Source organism: Heloderma suspectum, chromosome 6, assembly GCF_057233095.1.
Source record: "Heloderma suspectum isolate Gila_16-S chromosome 6, 16-S_ref, whole genome shotgun sequence".
Taxonomy (NCBI): Eukaryota; Metazoa; Chordata; class Lepidosauria; order Squamata; family Helodermatidae; genus Heloderma; species Heloderma suspectum.
Window position 1 is genome coordinate 273,049 of NC_139463.1, and position 21,322 is coordinate 294,370.

General features: G+C 54.8%; 1 protein-coding gene across 1 annotated transcript in view; it reads right to left on the reverse strand.

Annotated features, from left to right (window-relative positions):
* Positions 1–21,322, reverse strand: part of DSCAML1 (DS cell adhesion molecule like 1) — a 251,109-nt gene that overhangs the window by 28,429 nt on the left and 201,358 nt on the right. Inside the window, exons 11-17 of the mRNA XM_084807087.1 lie at positions 15,815–16,014; positions 15,473–15,569; positions 14,234–14,362; positions 11,850–12,017; positions 10,771–10,841; positions 2,720–2,960; positions 700–846 (exon numbers count right to left, since the gene is read on the reverse strand). Coding sequence (XP_084663213.1) covers positions 700–846; positions 2,720–2,960; positions 10,771–10,841; positions 11,850–12,017; positions 14,234–14,362; positions 15,473–15,569; positions 15,815–16,014 — 1,053 coding nt within the window. The remainder of the gene's footprint in view (positions 1–699; positions 847–2,719; positions 2,961–10,770; positions 10,842–11,849; positions 12,018–14,233; positions 14,363–15,472; positions 15,570–15,814; positions 16,015–21,322) is intronic.

A 21,322-nucleotide genomic window follows, 5' to 3' on the forward strand; every position in this document is an offset into this window, starting at 1 on the left:
AGAGAACAGGTGTGCCCCTTCCTCTGTCTCGGTGTGGCCAGTCCCGGTGGCACACAGACCGCAGACTCAGAGGGCTTGATGGGTGTATGGAAAGTTCCCTCTTTGGTGCTCTAGGCTTGTGAGCCCTGATCCAATGCCAGCAGGGCGACTCCAGCGGCGGACGCCTTACTGCGTGCTCCAGGGCCCCTGGGCAGCGTCCGCTCCCCCTCTAAGTGCTCAAGTGCTCGTTTCTGTCAACTGGAAAAATGTGCACGTCCAGGGGAAGGGGAGAGAGTGAAGTGGCGGTTCACAAAATGGCCAAAGGCATTCCTGCAAGGAAACAAGGTCACCATGCACGTGCCTGCTACACTGACATTCCCTAACTGGAGTGGTATTCCGCTCTCAAGAACTAAATGCAACATATAAAATAAGCGAACACAATTTAAGAAGTCCACAAAATGGGAGTGGGGATTGGACTGCCAGTGTCACGTAGTGACGTCACCGGCACAAGCCAAGAGAGGCATGACGGTGGCTCCGGCTCCAGTGCACGGGGGGTCGGGGGGCACTGTTCTTGCAACAAAGGGCCAGTCTGAGCGCTGGAGAAAAGGTCCTCCATGGAGGACAGACCTCCCTGCAGAACGTGAGAAGCCACCTATGACTACACCACGCTGCAGACTGGCCATCTGGCTAAGCTCCAAAAGCGCCACACTGCCAACTCGCCTCCGTCCATGTAGAGAGACCAGAAGATGACCCGGTAGCCCTTCAGGACTCCGTTGAGGGTGCTTCGCGGGGGCTCCGACCAAGAGATCACGGCCACGTCTGAGGTGATAGACAAGGCCCTCACGTTTTCCGGGGGTTGGCTGGGCACTGAGAAGGGAAAGGTGTGTTGAGAGAGGTGGCAGCCCTAACAACCACCATGGCAGCCAAGCCTGCCTCCCCTCGCCCCAGCCTGCCCAGCGACTCCTTGCTGCCTAATTCCGGAGCGAGACGGACTGGCTGGATCACTGCTCTTGTCTCCTCCCGAGCTGCTGATTTACTGGCAGCTTCAGCACCTGCACACCCCGCCCCAAGGGTGCCAGCGCCAATGTCGCTGTGCGTCCACCGGTGCTTTCCTGCAGCCCCACAGTCTCAAGAGAAACCTGTGGCTGCAGAATGGCTTGACAGGAAAGAAAGGTTGAACGAGCCAACAAGCGGGATGAGGGTAATGAGATCCCTCTGCCCCCAAAGAGAGAACTCTAATTTTTATGAGCATTTAAATGATGATATATCATCCTAATGATCCGCTTTGAAAATGATTATTGTTTCATATTACTTAGGTGTAAAACTGCAAGCACTGTGTAATTAGGGGCCGGGTGCGATAAACGAATAGAGAGTCCGTTTGAACAAAATGAAGGTAATATAATTATGGGAAAGACACTATTGCTAAAACAGGGGCCCTTGAATACCCCAGGAGGAGTGCTAATCTAGCCAGAAAATGATCGTGCTCTGACAGGCTAACGAGGGCCTTAATTAAGTATGAAAAACTGCTGCGCAAATGGAGGGAGAAGCTCTGCTCTGCTTTAAAAGGACTCCGAGGCTGGGGCTGCCCCTCTGGGGGCGGGAGGCGGTGCCCGGGGAGGGCCCACAGCGCGGAGCAGCCTGGCAGCGGAGGAGCCACTGCCCCGCGTGCCCGACGGGGCCCGCCCTCCCGCTGCCCCGCCCCGCCCCGCCCTCCCGCAGCAGGCTGGGTCGGGCGCAGGAGCGCGTGGGGCGGGGCAGCGGCGGATGTCTCGCTCCCCTCCCCGCAACAGCAGGAAAGCCCCCATGCTGCGCAGGAGGCCGCTGGGCTCAGCCCTCACAGGCCCGCACTGGCAGCCAGCCAGAATCCACGGAGCCACAGCGGCAGGTGCCGCTGAGGCTGCTGCAGGTCTGAGGAAGAGGGGCTCCGGGGCACAGGAGGCCCAGCCCCCAGGATGCTGACCAGACATGAGGCACCACCAGCCAAGCTGCCTGCCTGCCTGCAGGGCCCCCCCAGGTCGCCACAGCAACCGGGGGCAATCGTGTTGGAACCCCCCCATGCCTGGCCATGCCATGCCCCCCATGGAATCTGCACAGATCCCCCTCAGGGGGCAAGGGCAGGAGGGCTCTACAATGTGGCCAAGTTCGGGAGGGCCTCTCCCCCGGCCAGCTGACCGCCCATGGAGCCAGAGTAATGCAAGCACAGCAAACGCCGGTGCGCCACCAACCATGTGGTGGGGCCAGCCCCCTGATGCTTCATGCAGCAGCAGAATGGCCACAGCAGCAGGGCGGGTCACCCAGGTGTAGGGATGGAAAACACCCACAGCCGGCCATATAAAAGCCCCCAGTTCCGGGAAGCCTGAGGAGACCACAGGCAAAGGAAATAAATACAGCATTCTCCGTGCCTAATACAGGGACAAAGAGAAGCCTTGCCTTTCTTGGGCGTGGGAGAGCGAAGCTGGGCAAGACACCGGCCAACATTTGGGGGAGACAAAGGGCCCTGGACCGACGCCACGGTGGAAAACAGGCTTCTGGCAGACGCGTCGACGGCACCCCAGGTTGGATAAGGCCGGGCAAGAGACCGCACCGCCAAGAGTGAAAACTCCGGGGAGGCGGCAGCCTCTGGCACAGCTGGGAAGAAGACCATGACGCCCAGCCCGAATTCTGGCCCGACCCACGTTCGGAAGCCCCAGCACAGCAGCAAGAGAGCTGCTGCTTAGCCCAGGGACCGTTCTGCACTCACCGTCCTCCAGCGTGGTGGCGTTGATCTCGCTGGAAGAGGGGCCAGTGCCGGCCCGATTGAAGGCCTGCACTACCACCCCATACTGGGCAAACTTCTTCAGGTGGTCGAGGGTGTAGACCTCTCCCTCTCCCGTGGCCTTCATCTCAACGATGCTGTACTGCCCATTGCTCCCAGGGCTGTTCTCCCGATAGCCAATTTGGTAGCCACGGATTGCCCCATTCTGGAGCTCCTTCTTCGGGGCCTGCAGAGGTGGAGAGTGGCACAGAAAGGCTGTGGGGCACGGGCAGGGGGCGGCTGGGCAGGGGCGAGGGGTGTCCCGGGGCAATTGGGAGCTGGCAAGTCTCCTCCGGCGACTCCCGCGGAAAGAGGCAAAGGGAAGCAAGGGCCCCCCCCGCCCCTGCGACGGCCACCTCTATGTGACGCTTGCACTTTCGGACTGCGCGCATGTGAGCGAGGGGTCTCTCTTTCGGGCTGGAGCATCTCCTGTGCTTTTGTCTGTTTGAGCTTGAAAAAACAAAAAACAGCGCGTGGCTGCTGAAGAAGAACAAGACCAGCCGCCCTCACCCTGGCAGCAGGGGCCACGGTCCCCTTGCTCAGGAGGGCCCAACGTCAGCCTTCCCCAGCCTGGCGCCCTCCAGAGGAGCTGACTCCCGGCCACGCCGGCTGGTGGGGGTGGGGCTGCAGCCCGGTGCCTCTGCAGGGGGCCTGGCTGCTGCACACTGACTGGCAGGGGCTGGAGATGCTGCTGCGGGGACGGAGCTGGGGCTCCTGCAGGCAGCGACATGGGCCCGGGGAGCTGGGCGCTGCACAGGCATCCTCTCTGGCCCTGGGTGCCACAGGGCAAGCACTGCTGGCGGGGGTCCACGTAGCTCCCTCTGGCTCGCGCACAGGACTGGACAACACGGCTCTCCCCACTCAGCAACATGCAGCCCCCCTGGCATTTTTTGCATCCCCCACGCTTGCCCCACTGCTGCTGGAGCTGGGGCCTGAGGCAGCAGAGGGAAAAAGCCACTTTCCGTTTTTTTCCACAGCAGCAGCAGGAAAAAAAGGTGATTTTAAAGCAAAAGAGCTCCTTTTTGCTGGCACTGCAGTGCTGACATTTGGTGGCAAACCACTGACTGTCCTTGTGAAAGGGGCCTTTCGGCCCAGCAGCAGCAGAGGAAGTGAGGGCAGGGATGTGGCCTCTGCTGGGATCTGGGGGGGCAATATGCCCCCCTAAAGCCTGGAGGTTGCCCACGCTTGCTCAGGAGAGTGAGGAGGAAGGAAAGGGTGGCAGTGGCCAGGCTGTTCACTCATGTGGGGAGGAAGGGGGGGAGCAGAAATGGCTGGGTCCCTGTTCAGTACATTCCATTCAGGCGCTTCCTGCTGGTGGCTGCGACAGCCTCCTGCAAACAGAGCTCCAGGGCTGGCTGAGGTGGGAGAGCTCTGGGGCAGCCTCTTGGTGCAGCCAGGCCTCTGGACTGGCCCACCACCCCAATGTTCTCCGGCAGGTGGGGATCCCCCTTTTTGGGTGCCTACTCTTCGGCTGCATTGCTGGTTGCAGCTCTGGGGGCAGCCTCGTGTTTCAGAAGGGGTGTTTGTATATTTTAGATTCTTTCTGAGCTGCACTCAGACAGTAATCAAACAGTCTTGACCCCCTTGACCCCCCTGGCAAAGGCGAAGTACAGGCTGAAGGGGCAGGATTGCAGCTTGAGATCGATAGGCATACTGTCAAGGAACGTCTAATTACTTTGAATGAGTTCAAATCTCCAGGGCCAGATGAACTGCACCCTAGAGTAATGAAGGAACTGGCAGAAGAACTCTCAGAACCGCTGTCTGTTCTCTTTGAGAAATCACAGAGGATGGGTGAAGTGCCAAATGACTGGAGGAGGGCTAATGTTGTCCCTATCTTCAAAAAGGGTAAGAAGGAGGAACCTGGAAACTACAGACCACTCAGTCTGACATCCATCCCTGGGAAAATTCTGGAGCAGATGATAAAGCAATCCATCTGGAAGCACCTTGAAAACAATGCAGTGATGACTCGAAGCCGAATCTGATCTCATTTTTGATCAAGTAATCTCCCTTGTGGACTGTGGGAATGCTGTGGACATAATATACCTCGACTTCAGCAAAGCTTTCGACAAAGTGCCCCATGATATCCTAATGAGCAAACTAGCTCAAAGGGGCTCGATGAAACAACTCTCAGGTGGATCCACAGTTGGCTACAGAATCGGACTCAAAGAGTGCTTATCAATGGGATCTTCTCCAACTGGGGAGAGGTAACGAGCAGGGTGCCACAGGGCTCAATCCAGGGCCCAGTGCTCTTCCACATTTCTATTAATGACTTGGAGGAGGAGGTGCAGGGAATGCTGATCAAATTTGCAGATGACACAAAATGGGGCAGGATAGCTAATACCCTGGAAGAGAGAAACAAAATTCAAAGCGATCTTGATAGACTGGAGCGCTGGGCAGAAAACAACAGAATGACATTTCATAGGGATAAATGCCAAGTTCTGCACCTAGGACAAAGAAACCAAAAGCACAGTTACAAGATGGGGGAGACTTGGCTCAACAACACTACAAGCGAGAAGGATCTTGGAATTGTTGTCTATCACAAGCTGAATATGAGCCAACCATGAGATGTGGCTGCAAAAAAGGCCAATGCTCATTTGGGCTGCATTCATAGAAGCATCGCTTCCAAATCCCGGGAAGTACTAGTTCCCCTCTACTCAGCACTGGTTAGGCCTCATCTGGAGTACTGTGTCCAGTTCTGGGCACCATACTTTAAGAAGGATGCAGACAAATTGGAGAGGGTTCAGAGGAGGGCAACAAGGATGATTGGGGGACTGGAAACAAAGCCCTATGAAGAGAGATGGAAAGAACTGGGCCTGTTTAGCCTTGAGAAGAGAAGACTGAGGGGAGATATGATAACACTCTTCAAGGACTTGAAAGGTTGTCGCAGAGAGGAAGGCCAGGATCTCTTCTCGATCATCCCAGAGTGCAGGACATGGAATCATGGGCTCAAGTTACAGGAAGCCAGATTCCGGCTGAACATCAGGAAAAACATCCTGACTGTTAGAGCAATATGACAATGGAACCAATTCCCTAGGGAGGTGGTGGGCTCTCCCACACTGGAGGCGTTCAAGACGAGGCTGGACAGCCATCTGTCAGGGATGCTGTGACTTGGATTCCTGCATTGAGCAAGGGGTTGGACTCGATGGCCTTGTAGGCCCCTTCCAACCCTACCATTCTATGAATCTATGAGTCTTGATAATAGTAAGGCTGGAGCCATCCAGGAGGGTAACTGGCTGTGAGTAGCTTGTAGAGAGGTTGCGATTTATAAGAAACTGGTCAGAAATACTCCCAAAATCAGATGAATCTGTTGTTGTTGTTGTTCAGTCGTTCAGTCATGTCCGACTCTTCGTGACCCCATGGACCATAGCACGCCAGGCCTTCCTGTCCTGCGCACTCTCCCTGAGTGTGCTCAGGTTCATTTTCATTGCATCGGTGATGCTATCTAGCCATCTCATCCTCTGCCGTCCCCTTCTCCTTTTGCCTTCAGTCTTTCCCAGCATCAGGGTCTTTTCCAGAGAGTTTTCTCTTCTCATTAGGTGGCCAAAATATTTGAGCTTCAGCTTCAGTATCTGTCCTTCCAATGAGCACTCAGGGTTGATTTCCTTTAGGATGGACTGATTGGACCTCCTTGCAGTCCAGGGGACTCATAAGAGTCTTCTCCAGCACCACAGTTTGAAAGCATCAGTTCTTCGGCGCTCAGCCTTCCTTATAGTCCAGCTCTCACAGCCATACATTACTACTGGGAAAACCATAGCTTTGATTAGACGGACCTTTGTTGGCAAGGTGATGTCTCTGTTTCTTACTATGCTGTCTAGGTTTGCCATAGCTTTCCTCCCAAGGAGCAAGCGTCTTTTAATTTCATGGCTACAGTCACCGTCTGCGCTGATCTTGGAGCCCAAGAAAGTAAAATCTGTCACTGCTTCCATTTCTTCCCCTTCTATATGCCAGGAAGTGATAGGGCCAGATGCCATGATCTTCGTTTTTTTAATGTTGAGTTTCAAACCAGCTTTTGCACTCTGCTCTTTCCCCCTCAACAAGAGGCTCTTGAGATCCTCTTCACTTTCTGCCATTAGGGTGGTATCGTCTGCATATCGGTGGTTGTTGATAATTCTCCCGGCAATCTTAATTCCGACCTCTGATTCATCCAACCAGGAATTTCTCATGATGTACTCTGCATATAAGTTAAATAAGCAGGGTGACAATATGCAGCCTTGTCGTACTCCTTTCCCAATTTGGAACCAATCGGTTGTTCCATGTCCGGTTCTTACTGTTGCTTCTTGACCCTCGTACAGGTTTCTCAGGAGACAGGTAAGGTGGTCTGGTACTCCCATCACTTTAAGAATTTGCCACAGTTTGTTGTGATCCACACAATCAAAGGCTTTAGCGTAGTCAATGAAGCAGAACTAGACGTTTTCCTGGAATTCTCTTGCTTTCTCCATGATGCAGCGAATATTGGGGATTTGATCTCTAGTTCCTCTGCCACTTCGAAACCCAGTTTGTACTTCCGGTAGTTCTCGGTTCGCATACTGCTGAAGCCTAGCTTGTAGGATTTTGAGCATCACCTTGCTGGCATGTGAAATGAGCGAAATTGTGCGGTAGTTTGAACACTCTTTGGCGTTGCCCTTCTTTGGAATTGGAATGTAAACTTACCTTTTCCAGTCTTGCGGCCATTGCTGAGTGTTCCAAATTTGTTGGCATATTGAATGCAGCACTTTAACAGCATCATCTTTTAGGATTTTAAATAGCTCAGCTGGAAGACTGTCATCTCCGCTAGCTTTGTTGTTACTAATGCTTCCTAAGGCCCACTTGACTTCACTCTCGAGGATGTCCGGCTCAAGTTCAGTGACCGCACTATCATGGCTATCAAGGACATTACTATCATGGCTATCAAGGACATTAAGATCTTTCCTGTATAGTTCTTCCACCTCTTCTTAATCTCATCTGCTTCCTTTATCATGCCCGTCTTTGCACAAAACGTTCCCTTGAGATCTCCAATTTTCTTGAAGAGATCTCTAGTCTTTCCCATTCAGTTGTTTTCCTCGATTTCTTTTCATTGTTCATTGAAGAAGGCCTTCTTGTCTCTCCTTGCTATTCTCTGGAACTCTGCATTCAGTTGGATATATCTTCCCCTTTCTCCCTTGCTTTTCGCTTCCCTTCTTTCCTCAGCTACTTGTAAAGCCTCATCAGACAGCCACTTGGCTTTCTTGCATTTCTTTTTCTTTGGGATGGCTTTCGTTGCTGCCTCCTGAACAATGTTACGGACCTCCGTCCATATTTCCTCAGGCACTCTGTCTATCAGGTCTAATCCCTGAAATCTATTCCTCACCTCCACTGTATATTCATAAGGGATATGATTTAGGTCATACCTGAATGGTTTCATGGTTTTCCCTACGTTCTTCAATTTCAGCTGAAATTTTGCAAGAAGCAGCTCATGATCTGAGCTACAGTCAGCTCCAGGTCTAGTTTTTACTGACTGTATGGAGCTTCTCCATCTTTGGCTGCAAAGGACATAATCAATCTGATTTCGATATTGACCATCTGGTGATGTCCATGTGTAGAGTCGTCTCTTGTGCTGTTGGAAAATAGTGTTTGCTATGATCAGTGTGTTCTCTTGGCAAAACTCTATTAGCCTTTGCCCTGCTTCATTTTGTACACCAAGGCCATGCTTGCCTGTTATCCCAGTTATTTCTTGACTTCCTACTTTAGCATTCCAATCCCCTATGATGAAAAGGACATCTTTTTTTTGGTGTTAGTTCTAGAAGGTGTTGTAACTCTTCATAGAACCGATCAACCTCAGCTTCTTCGGCTTCAGTGGTTGGGGCATAGACTTGAATTACTGTGATGTTGAATGGTTTGCCTTGGATTCGTACTGAGATCATTCTGTCATTTTTGAGATTGTACCCCAGTACTGCTTTTCCCACCCTTTTGTTGACTATGAGTGCTACTCCATTTCTTCTAAGGGATTCTTGGCCACAATAGTACATATGACGGTCACCTGAATTAAATTCGCCCATTCCTGTCCATTTTAGTTCGCTGATTCCCAAGATGTCGATGTTCAATCTTGCCATCTCATGTTTGACCACCTCCAGCTTACCTTGATTCATTGATCTAACATTCCAGGTTCCTAAACAATATTGTTCTTTACAGCATCGGATTTTCTTTTCACCACCAGACACATCCACAGCTGAGTGTCCTTTCGGGTTTGGCCCAGCCGCTTCACTCTTTCTGGCGCTACTTGGAAATTCCCTCTGCTCTTCCCCAGTAGTATATTGGACACCTTCCGACCTGAGGGGCTCATCTTCCGGCGTCATATCTTTTAGCCTTGTGATACGTTCCATGGGGTTTTCTTGGCAAGAATACTGGAGTGGGTTGCCATTTCCTTCTCCAGTGGACCACATTTTGTCAGAACTCTCCGCCATGACCTGTCTGTCTTGGGTGGCCCTGCATGGCATAGCTTATGGCTTCACTGAGTTACGCAAGCCCCTTCGCCACAACAAGGCAGTGATCCATGAAGGGGCAGATGAATCTGACTGGGGGTGAAAAGCAAACACACACCCAAATACACCAAGACTGCCAGCCTTAAAAATGCAGGAGGCCAGGTCTAAGTCGATCTTAACAATATTTCTTTGAAGCATTACCAAATCAATAGGGCTGATTGCAAATTTATGATAGATCACTGGAGTGATCTATCTTGCTGAAATAGCCTTAAAACGGAGTGACTTAGGTTTCAAGTGAATCTTGTTTTTCATTCATCTGTTTTTCATCACTGAAACAGCTACTGGAGAGGCGGAAGCAGCAAGAGGCACCGGGACCCTAAATTTACCAACTGGCCATTTCATTCTGACTCTTAACTCGCTAATCAATTCTATTTTTCATTACAGAGCTTCTGGAAAACAAATCAGGGTCTAAATTTTATCGACCTTGGCCTGAGCGTGCTGTGAGCGAGAAGTTCAAAGCTTGCTGCAGCTGGCCTCGCCTTCCCTTGGCCCTGATTCCAAACACACAGATAGTCCCTGACAGGACCAGATCTGGCAAAGGTTAGCTAAGGAGGGCCTGGGGTGACAGGTGCACTCCACAGAGCACTGGTCCAGGTCAGGCTCTTCTTAGCTCACAGGGCATGTGATGTGACAGTGGCTGGAGTATGTCCAAGGAGACCGGGGTCTGAATCCCACACTGGGACCTTGGTCAGTCATTCACTTGCAGCCTAACCTGATTCACAGGGCTGACATGATCGGGAGGGGAAGAACCACAGATTCTGCCTTGAGTGCCTTGGAACAAGCATAGAGTAAACATGCGGTGGTTGTTATTGTTTTAAACTGAGGAGCGCTGTTCCCCGTCTAACCAACACAGCAGTCTCACTCCTCACAGTTTACACGTCTGCCCGCTGGTGGCTGGCCAAGGAGTGCTTTTCTTTAACACATTTGAGTCGTGTCCATGATTCGGGGGGGGGGGGGGGTCGTCCCAATCCTGGCCTAGTTGCAAATAGACATGGGCAGAAATCTTCCTCAACCCCCAGCCTAGTTTCATCCTCCTCAGTGTGAGGATGGCCAGTAGCTAGGTTGCTCTTCAGGCTTGCTGAGCATCCGGGCCAGCAGAAGATGGCAGAGCCGGCCACAAACAGGAGGCCCGAGTCAGCACTGGTCCCAGATACAGGCGCTGAAAGGGATGCAGGAAACCGGGGCGGTGCTGGCATCCTCCGTCCCCAGGGTCTCCTGGGCGAGGCCAAAAGCGTCTCTTCCTGGACTGCCTTCTCCAAGGGACAGCCGACCTTTTACCTGGGGTGTCATGACAGCCACTCAGAGAGGGTGACAACTTCATTCAGCAGCTGACAGCTGTTGCTTCAGTTCATTTTATGGTTTGTATGTTTCAAATGTGCACTGCTTTACTTTGATGACAGCTGCCCTGGGAAAGTGACATATAAATAGCTCGAACCAACAAACCGACTGTCCCAGCTCACTGCCCTGCTCAAGCATCGAACATGCACTTTGCACACCTACCTTCCATGTGACCTGGATGCTCTGGGATGTCATCGGCTGCAAGGTGACATCCATGGGGGGCCCATCAGGAGCTGCCAAAGAAGAGGCAGCATCACAAGTTGCAAAGGGAGAGAAGGAAAAAGCAGCTCGCGGTTGGAAACAGCGCACCACAATTTCCGCGAGCCACCTGTTTCCGAGACCCTTTTCTCTCTTCTCCTTAGCTCTTGCCCATGAAATCCCTAAGACATGCCCAGGACTTGGGCAGGGGAGCTTGGAGGAGCACTTGCTTCCTCTCTGACTTGGGCACCCACCATCTGTGAACCTCAAACTCACCAGCAGCCCTTTGCCACAACGGGGCTCCGTGGGGGCTGCTCTTGCCTGACATGTGGCTGGGATGAGGGTCAGCGGCCGAGGCTCTGGGGCAGAGGATGCAGGAGCACCCTTCAGCTCACCCCCAAGGCCGCGGCCACGCCAGGAAGAACAGCCTCCAAGCGCTGGCCTGCCCCCGCCCATCGTCCAGGCGTGATTTGCCCTTCCACTTTCCCAGTTTCCCCCAAGACCATGTTTGCTACCTGAGGGTTTCACTCCACACCACATGACATAGGTCGTTTGCAGCTGACGTGTAGTTTACATTCGTCTAAGTGCGTGGGGCCTCCATCTGGATTGGGACTACCGTGCGTGGGTAGGGAAGCTCCAATCTTCCAATCCAGCCACTCCCCCCGCCCCAGATTCAGCCCCCACCCCCATCCCAGGCAAGGGCTAACTGCCCCTCCCCACCCACCCCCAGCATCTATGGCGTTTCTTCCTCCTCCTCTTCCTCCAGCCCCTGTCCAGGGTGCATGTGTGGATCTGGGGGTGGGGGCAGAGTGGCTGGGGGGAAGGGTTAAATCTCCCCTACCCCTGTGTGGTGGTCATGATCTGGCCCGGGGGCCCCCACGGCAAGCCAGCATAAACATGGCCGTGCAGATCAGATGCAGGCGACATGCACGCGTCGCTGCAGCTCAGCCCCAAGTCCCCCTGCCTGGGCTCCACAAGCAGCGCAGGGGGCCGGGGACGCTGCCGCCAGGAGCCGCACAGGCAGCAGCCCCGAGGCCACGCACCTGCCTCTTCCGTGCTGACCGTCAGCTCCTTGCTGGGCTCACTGCGGCCGATCTTGTTGAAGGAGCACATGCGGATGCTGTGGACGGAGGCGGGGTGGAGATCCACAATGTTGGCTTGGTTGATGGTGGGGGAGATGTTGCGGGTGGACTGCTTAAAATCCCAGGAATCTGGAAGGAAGAGGAAACTGCTGCTCAGGGAGGGACATCCTGGCCACGAGGCCTTGAAAGCAGCAACAATTCCAAGAACCTTATTCAGAAGAACACACAAAGACAGGTTTTTAGATACACTGGTGGTGGAAGCTCAGAGCCCAGAAGGAGGATGACCGAACAAGACTTCCCTGAAATCAGAAGCACCCCAACCGCTGCAGAGTGGGCCACGGATGCATATGCCACAGCAGTGATGTTCTAACAGTGCTGGCAAAGGGGTCCAAGTCAGATGTTGCATAAGTTAAAATGTACTTCTATTTTACAGGCCTCATGCAGAAGAATGTCACTAGGGAAGAGACAACAGAGAAAAGGGCACGAATTGTCCACCAAGGCCCCAGAGGAGCACAGGTCAGGCTAGCCCACCTTTAATCAAGCCACCCTCATGTTTTGGTGGGAGCTGTCCTGAGCTTTCTAGCAGGCACTCAGTGAACACAGGGCTGCAGTGACAAGCGCACTGCCTGTTTTTCCTTGCCTGGTGGATTGCCTCCTTACTCCGGGGCCTTAGCCAAACTGCAAGTGGTCCTGGGAGTGTATGCACCAGCCCTGAATTGTGCTGATGTGCAGCCCAGAAATCAGCAGCCAGGATCACCGGGGGGCGGGGGGGCTATTAGTAGTGGGGAAATAGGGATCTTGAAGAGGATCACTGGCTGGGGAGGGGTGGAGTTAAATCCCCCCCCCCAACAATCCTCAGCAACAGCACAGCTAACAGCCGTGTGGAAAGAGTGATCTGTTCCCTGCCCCTGCAGGGGACAGGACACCCCAGAGGTTCTGCGGCTGCAGAGGGGTGGCCAAGGGCCACAAGCAGTCCACCAGTTGCCTACGGCTGATGACTCCCAGCCCCTGAACTCCTTCCTTCCACCCAGGGCTACATTGCCAGCAGACTGCCTGGTATTTCCACTTGGATGCTCCATTGTCGACTCAAACTCAAGGCATCTCCTCTTTTCTCCCTGGTTATATCTGTTGACGTGGCCACCATCCACCACTTCCGCCTCGACTCTTCCCTCTCCTCGTAACCACAGGCAATCAGGTGCTGCTTCTTGCCCTGTGTCGCGTGGCAAGCGTATGTGCCGGGCTCTTGGCCTGCCCCACTCTTCCAGCGGGAGCATGGCAGTGTTCTCCTCCTGGGCCTCTTGCCGCTGTCCCTCAGCCTTGTCGCCTCTGCCAAAACTACCCGCCTCTCTGTCTGCTCTGGTGACAGGCCTCCCTTCTTTGTATCCAGACCCACTCCCCTGCCTTCGCCCACATCCCACACTCGCTCTTTGGCCTTCCCTTCATGGCCTGGCTGCACCCTTCTCTCTCTGTGCTCACACCCAGAGACCACCCTCTGCTCAAGACCATGGCTCCTCCAGCTCCACCCCCCCAGAAGGCCTCCTTTTGCCCCATGGGGCTCCACCCCCTCTCCCCATCACTGCTGTTGTGACTGGAACTGCCACATCTCTTGCATCCTCCCGCTCCCCCTCCATGCCCATCTTTGTGGCACCACCCCTGGCCCTCCTCCCCTGCCGGCACAAAGGCTCCGCTCAGCCTCCAGCCGCATCCCCCCCTCCCCTCCCCTCATGCTCAGGGATGGGGGGGTAAGAGTACATTTCTCCCATCTCACTCTCCCAAGGCCTCAGACCATTTATGTCCTCAGCCCAAATACGGAGAACCAGCAGTCTCAGTGACATGGAATTGCCACATTTAAAAAGCAGGAACCAGTTTCCAAAGTGGAGAAGTGTTGGGGCTGGAGGGCTGCTGGGCTGGCCCTGCTGCCTTAGCAGAATGTCCTTTTTAAACAACAGGAGCCTCTTTCCATGCTGCAAAATCTACAGGAACCTACAGCACTTTTTCCTGCCAGAGCGCTTTGCACTCCCCCCTTATTTCATGTCCTGCGACAACCTTGCAAGGCAGAAAGCCCCTGGTCCTTCAGCCATGGACTCTCTACATGGCCTCAGATAACACCCCGCCTCCCTTTGAGCCTCAGCTCCCGCTCCCCACAAAACCATCGTCTTCATCCTCAACCGCCAGAGGTCCCTGCAGAGCTGTTGCAGGTACTCCCGAGAGCCTGTTTGTGAACCACCCTGACACACACCAGGCCACACGCAAAGCACGACTTTCCTGCCTCCTATAGACCAACAGAGCCACTGCTCCATTTGAGCCCAGCACAGTCACAGCTCTGCGACTTGCAGTTGGCTCACCGGACTTGTTCTTGTACTCGATATCAAAGCCGGTGATGATGCTATTGCCATCGAACCTCTGTGTCCAACGCAGATTCATGCTGCGGGCCTTCACCTCCCGGATCTCCAGCTCTGGAGGGTCTGGCGGCTCTGAGAGCAGGAAGAGTGCGGAGTCAGAGGGAGGAACGCAGCCCCTCACCCACACACCCAGCACAGCGACTGGGCCATCTCGCTAGCCCTGCCTGCCTGCCTCCCGGAAAAGGCATGAACATGGTGGAAGCCACGGGCCTACCCATGGGACTACTGGGACGAGGGCTCACTTGCCCAGCAGTGCTCCCAAATTGTGTAGGTTTGCCTGAAAACTGGGATAAAAATGAGCAAATTGGACAATGTGGCAAAGAGCAGACTGATTGTTATTCGCAGCCGATATGCAATAAACTACATCAAGCACAAGAGCAGCTGAAATGATCAGGAGGAGCAGGGCTGGAAACTCCTCATTATGGATTCAACGAGTGGGGTTTTTTTAAAGCTGGGTGGTGGGGGATAAGGCACAGTGGATGGTGGACAAAGGGTACAATTGCTAAGATTGCCACTCGCTCAAAACACAGTCATCTGGCAGACTGAACTACTTTTTCAAACTGTGCTAATCTAAGGAACTCGTTGCCACAGGGTGCTGTGACGACTACTGTGCTTTAAAAAAAGACGATAGATTTACAGAGTGTGTTAATCAATTGTGTCTGGCTCCCGTGGGATGGAACCCTCCACAGCATCCCTCCAGCTTTCACATGCAACGGACAGAGCACAGGATGGGCCACCATCTCTGTCATGCCCAGCTTTTGAGCTCCTCCACGGCATCTGGCTGGCCATGGGTGGGGACAGAAGACTGAACTCGCTGGACCCTCCAGCTGACCCAGAAAGGAGATTCCGACGTTCCAGTGGAAACATATAGGAGTAAACAGTGTTCAAGTCCCTCTTTCAGCTGGAAAGAGTGTAAATCGGAAGTGTCTCATTCTATTTAACAGCATTCTGTTAAACAGCTGCTAAAAATAGTATCAGCAAATGTCTGCACTAAGGTGTTGCAATCCTGACAGCCTTGTTTGTGGGGGAAACCAGATGAGAGACCTAAATGAGAAACACAGAAAGAAACTGCTTCCACCATTTCCCCAGTGATGCTGTTTGGAGTCTCCCCAAAACCGCACTTTTACACGCGCACGCGCGCGCACACACACACACGTGCCGAGTCCACTGGAAGTGCAATACCTTGGACAGTGAGCTGAATGAGTCCTCTGTCTTCCCCATAAGAGTTGATTGCATGGCAGGAGAAAAAAACAGAGTCCCCTCGGTCAGCTGGTTTGAGCTGTGGACAAGACAACACCTCAGAGGGAGCCCTCCACCTGCACAGGGTGGGCCTGCAGCTTCTCACCACGGGAGGCGGAAGGTCAGGTTATCCTTCCCTGCCCCACACACCTGGCTGCCCCCCCACTGCCCCAGGAGCACCTCACTGGCACCCAACTGCACTGGCCAGGTCATCACTGCACCTGGCAGCCAGGTGTTGCCCTAGGCACACTGAGAAGGCCCCTGAGCTGCAGCGCCTCTTCTCACTTTGAGCGTGGAGATGACCTCGTCGCCATTATCCTTGGTGGCAATGGCGTATCGGGCATTGCGGTCAGGGTCGATGACGGTGTCCCCTTTTTCCCAGCGGATGATGATGGGCCGCTCCCCCCGGGCCGTGCAGTTCAGCTCCTTGGCCTGACCCTTGATGGCAATGGTGGTGTTGGGGTGAGAGGTGATCATGGCAGGGACTGCAGAGGAAGAGGGAGCAGACCAGACACAGTGAGAGAGGGGCCCATGGAAGAGCCCAGCACAGGGCTGCCCCAGAGCTGCCGCCACCTGTCAGGAGCTGGGACACCGGGCCTCCCCACCCCAGGCACCATCCCAGGAAGGAACGCCCTCCAGGCCTTGGCTGTCAGAGTGCAAAGCCTGGTCCAAGTCCCTACCTGAGATGGGGACACCTCTCCTCCTGCAGGCCAGCTTACCTCTGGATCTGCACCAGGAGCCACTCTATGCCTGGCCCCCGAAGTTTGGGGCACAGCCCCTTCTCCTTCTTGCAATATCACAGCCCTTCCCCAATTAAAAAAACCCAGCTGGGCCTGGTCCATGCAGAGATCCAGGATTCCCAAATCACCCACTCCACCCACCGCCACCTTGACGAGCCACCCAGGAGATCCAAGTGCCGAGGCCTTCCCCTGCTATGGCTGCCGCTTCTGCCCTTGCTGTGGCCAGCTCCACAATTGCAGCGGGGAGGGGTCAAGTCTTTGCCACTCTCCTCCTCCTCCTGTCCGCCCTGCCCGAGGCTGTGGCGGAGCCTGTGCTGATAGGCCCAACGGTGGCGCCTGGGACCGAGAGCCCTCTCAGGCCAGGATTTCCAGTAACGGTGATGTCAAGGAGGAGCAGAAACCAGTCCCGCCCCCCTGGACCTATGCCCCGCTCTTACCCACCCAGGTTCCCCAGACAGCCCCTCACCCACAGCCCCTCACCATCCGGAAGGGGCGCAATGGCAGGAAAGGACACCGGCCTTTTAAGAAGCAAGCAGACGCAGCACTGAGGGGGCGGCGCGCCCGGAAGAGCCCCCTGGCCTGCCTTGAAAAGCCTGCCGGAGGCTCCAGAACACTGCTGGGGCAGCCTGCCAGCACTCTCCCTGCAGGGCCGCCCCCTCTGGTCCTGCACGTGCTCCACATCCTGGGCAGACACCTGCGGTGCTGGCTGTGAGGCTAGAATGGCCCATGTTCCTGCCATCCGTGCCACGTTGCACCTCCTCGCCTCAGCTGTCGCCCTGAGCAGGTGGTGGAAGCCCGGATGGGGCAGGACAGCTGCCAGCAGCATGATGTGCCTGGGGCTGGCAGGGTAGGTGTGAGGACCCATCCCAGTGCTGCGGGCAGGGAGCCCTGGCCCCAGGCGCGATGGGCGCAGGCAGGCTGTCGTGTGGCCTCTCCCTGGGCTTGTCACATCATAGGGGAAGATCAGGAAAATCCATTGTCCCTTTATTATGGGAAGGAGGGTGCTCTGAGGAGCTCACCAAAAACCTTGCTTCCCTGCCACTGGGAGAAGACCTACAGGACGGGCCCATGCCTTCCGCTCCAGGGGGAGTGCTCTCCCAAAGGTCCTGGAATGTCCTCTGGGAGCCACAGGAGGACTAACGGCAGAGGGCCCCTGGGAGTGGGCGGACGTCTGCGTGTGCCCAAAGCAGACTCTTTTACTGCTTTATGGGATGTATATCCCCGCCTCTCCAGGACAGATCAGGCTCAAGGTGGCGAACACTAAAATGTGGCATAAAATACAGAAGTATACTGAAAACATGGAAACAAATACATTAAAAACACATCCACACAACAGAAAAATAGCCGGCTGCTCCATGGCCCTTTCCTCCCTTCCCAGGTTCACCCCACGCAGCCCAACGCTGCCCCTCCGCCCCCATGTTTGGCTCCATGTGCCTGCCAAGCCTCTCTAGCAGTCACGATGGGGCTGACACGCACGACGCCAGAGGGCCCAGGTGGGGGAGCGTTACCACCCCCAGAGGCAAGCGCCCAGTCACAAATGGGGGTGGGGAGCCCACTTGAGTGCGCCCCTCTCCCAGCACAAACATGCCCTGAAGGGCTGAGGAGAATATGTGCATTCCATCTGCGCACATTCCAAGGTGCCAGGCCAGTTCCCAGCGGGGGGGGGGGGGGCTCCTCTCTGCATTTCCTTGTGACAACACAGCTTTGGCCAGAGGGCCAAAGGCAGCCTTCTCAGGCAGGGACCATCAGCGCCCAGGTCTGCAGCCAGAAGTGGAGACACTGTCTTGCATTCCACAACTTGGAATCACCAAATCATGAAGCAGATAAATTTTATAATGCATGGTATTACACCCGGATATACAATAAAACATGAAAGACAAATAACCAGGCGCAAGTTATAATGAAGAAAAAGCCGCAGCCAGAGAGAGGCGGGTATGAATTATTGAGTAAGGTTTTACACTCTCAAGGATGTGCCCTGGAATATTTTTCCATCAGTGATTTGCATAATTCACTCAGAGGAACCCCGGCAGAATACAGAGGGAAGTTTTACACAACAAGCCAGCTTGGCTTTGCATGGCAAATGCTGGAGATCTCTCCCTCCCTCTCTCTCCCTCTCTCTCTCTCACACACACAGTCATATTTAAACAATGGCTTCCCAATCTGCTCCACCCCTCCAGTACCTCCAAGGGAAGTTTGTAGAGGAGGGACTGAGATGCTGAAGTGAAAAGGAGACAGGGACCAGCCCGGCAAGGGTGGCAAGAGATCCACCCAAGCTCACCCTCTGCGGCCTTCCACACTGACTGGTATCCACTGAGCCTCCGCCAGGCGGGCCAGAGAGCCTCCTCTGCCTCCTCTGCCCTCGTGGCAAAGCAGAAGGGCCCTTGTTGAGTGCCGCTTCCCCTGTCACGGCAGCGCTCAGACGGGAGAGCCTGCACTCCCTGCGGAGGCCCACCCTTGCGCCAGCGCACAGCCATCGCAGACACAGGGAGCCTCAAAGCACCAGCTGAGATGGGGGAACCAATAGCTCGCATTGCCCCATGGAGCTGGCATGGGGGATCGCAGCCCATGTGATGCATGGGCAATTGCACTGCTGCGACCAGCTGGGGCCACTCAGGGGGTTTGTGACGACCTTCCAGGGCTGCAGAGGTTGGGGGCAGACATTCGCGCAAGGCCATCAAACACGCAGATTGCTCAGGCCTCTGTGCGTGCGCAGCATGTGGTCCAGTGGGTGGAGATGCAACCATGCAGCACAGCTGCGACGCTCCCCAAGGGCTATGCTCAGCCTGACCTTGCTCAAGGGTAGCAAAGCACTTTGGGCACTGGAAAGAGGTGGCAGAAACAGCAGGAAACAGTAAGAGGGAAAGCGACAGATCTCCTTTCTGCCTGTTTCTGTTCTCCAAGTGTGTTTTTCGACCCACTTTAGCCACCCCTGGGCTGGTCCACACAAGGGGGCAGTGCACGTGCCCAGGCAGGACTGAGCTGGAAGGGCCAAACCTTTCTTGGCTGCTCTGACTAGCAAAGGAGCCCCTCTGCGATGCCGGCACAGCAACACACAGCTCCGCCTCGGAGAGGTTCCGTCAAGGAGCGGAGTCCCTGGCAGGCCGCCCAGAGTAATGGGACTTTAATGGCCCTCATGCTCCAGTTAATCAAAGCGGAGACTCCGCTGAGCAACATGCTCTGGCCGGCGACACAGTCAATACCGGGGCTCCCAAACACGCCCACCTGGATGCCGCCCATCCATTGCAAACGCTCCTTCCGTCCACAGGGAAAGAGGCCAAGAGGCCAGAGAGACTGTGCCAGTCCAAGCACAGAGAAAGCCTGTGAGAACAGCATGGCTCTGCGCCTCCCCGCCCAGCTGCCCATCCTCCAGGTAGGCATGCCTCTGAACTGGCAGAAGGGAAGGGATGTGTTTCCTCCTCTGCCCAAGACATGCAAAAAAGGGGGTTGAAGCCAGCAAGGTCAGCCCTAAGGGGAATAGTAAGCCAGGCCTAGGACGGCTGCTGTGATGGGCACCTCCCACTCCCCTGCTTGGCCCGTGCAATGCCAGGAGCCCCTCCCTGGCTACGCGTTCCTGCTCCTCCCATGGGGCCTGCCGTCAGTCCCCCTGGCTGGCTTCTCCATCACGCCTTCCTGCCCTGGCACTCCATCCCCAGAAAATGCACAGATGCTGCCGGGGACGGCTGCATCTCCATCGAGTGTTTGTGGTCACCCACAAAGCAACACAGAGTCCGAAAGCACCCTCAGCCTGGCTACGGGGCAGGCACTTGGCTCTGGCTCTGACTTCTCCAAAGAGCACCGGGGTAGGATGCTGAGCATGCAGCCAAGCAGGCTCAGGGGGCAGAGATTAAAAAATGCATGGCACACACAAGCAGAGCCATAAGATATGGTAATGACAATTTGCAAAGGCAACACACACTGTTCTAATGGGGCGCAAGAGGGTTTAATGAGCTACAGTTCCTCTGCTTTCCACGACAATGTAATTCAATTAGCAGCCGGGGAAAGACTGGCTTTCAGGTTACTCCCGTTTGCGGTGTGTGGACACAACAGAGGGCGGATTGGGGAGCTGCATCATCTCCCAACAGGCAGAAACTCACCATGCAAAAGGGTGCATGCAAGAGGGAGACTGAGACAGCCCGGGGCTGGGGGAGGAGAGGGGCTGAACAGAGCAGCCCAAAGCAAAGGAATGGCGAGGGGGCCATTCATAATGGGGAAAGCCCACTGGAGGGTAGAGGCGAGGAGCAGCCTCTCCAGGCTGCAAGTGGCAAGTGACATGATGGAAAATGAACTGTCCTAAAGATGACTAGATGGCGGAGGTTTCCTTGCCGCTGCTACATAGCGGTGCTGGGGGGGGCAGGAAACTGGCCCACCACCATTTTTGGCTTGCCTAGCAAGGCCAGCAGAAAAGTGTAGATCCCTGGAGTGGAGCTGTTCACTGAGTGAACTGCTAACTTCAGCAAAAACAACTGCCAGAAGAATTCAGGACAGAATTTCCATGGAGAACTATGCAAAATCCCCAGCAGGCCAATCCATTTGCTCCCCCATGCTGTAGAGAGAGGTGGCAGATGGCGCTGGGAAGAAGGAGTTGCTCAGCAAGTGCGCTGCCGGCGAAGCAGCATGCATGCACTCTCACTCCCTCGTGCATCTACAGCTGTGGAGAAGCCATTCTCAACATCAGACTGTTGCCATATCACGCAGCCCACCAGAAGCCATTTCTAAATGGAAATAGTTTAGGAAAAAAGGCGACGGCGGGAAGTGGGACATGACAGAGGTGTATCAAACCATGCATGGTGTGGAGACTGTGGATGGGGAGACGTTCTCTCATAATACTAGAAACTAGGGCATTCGATGAAGCTGGTGTGGTAGCTCGAGACAGACAAACACAGTGCGTCACTGAACGATGGAATTTGCTACCACAAGACTTTGTGATGGCCACCGACACAGATGGCTTTAAAATGGGATTAGATGGAGCTTAGGAGGAGGAGGAGGAGGCGGCCAGAAGCGTCCCTCATGGCGTCTTGGTCACGATGGCTAAAGGGAAGGCCGGCGTGTTGGA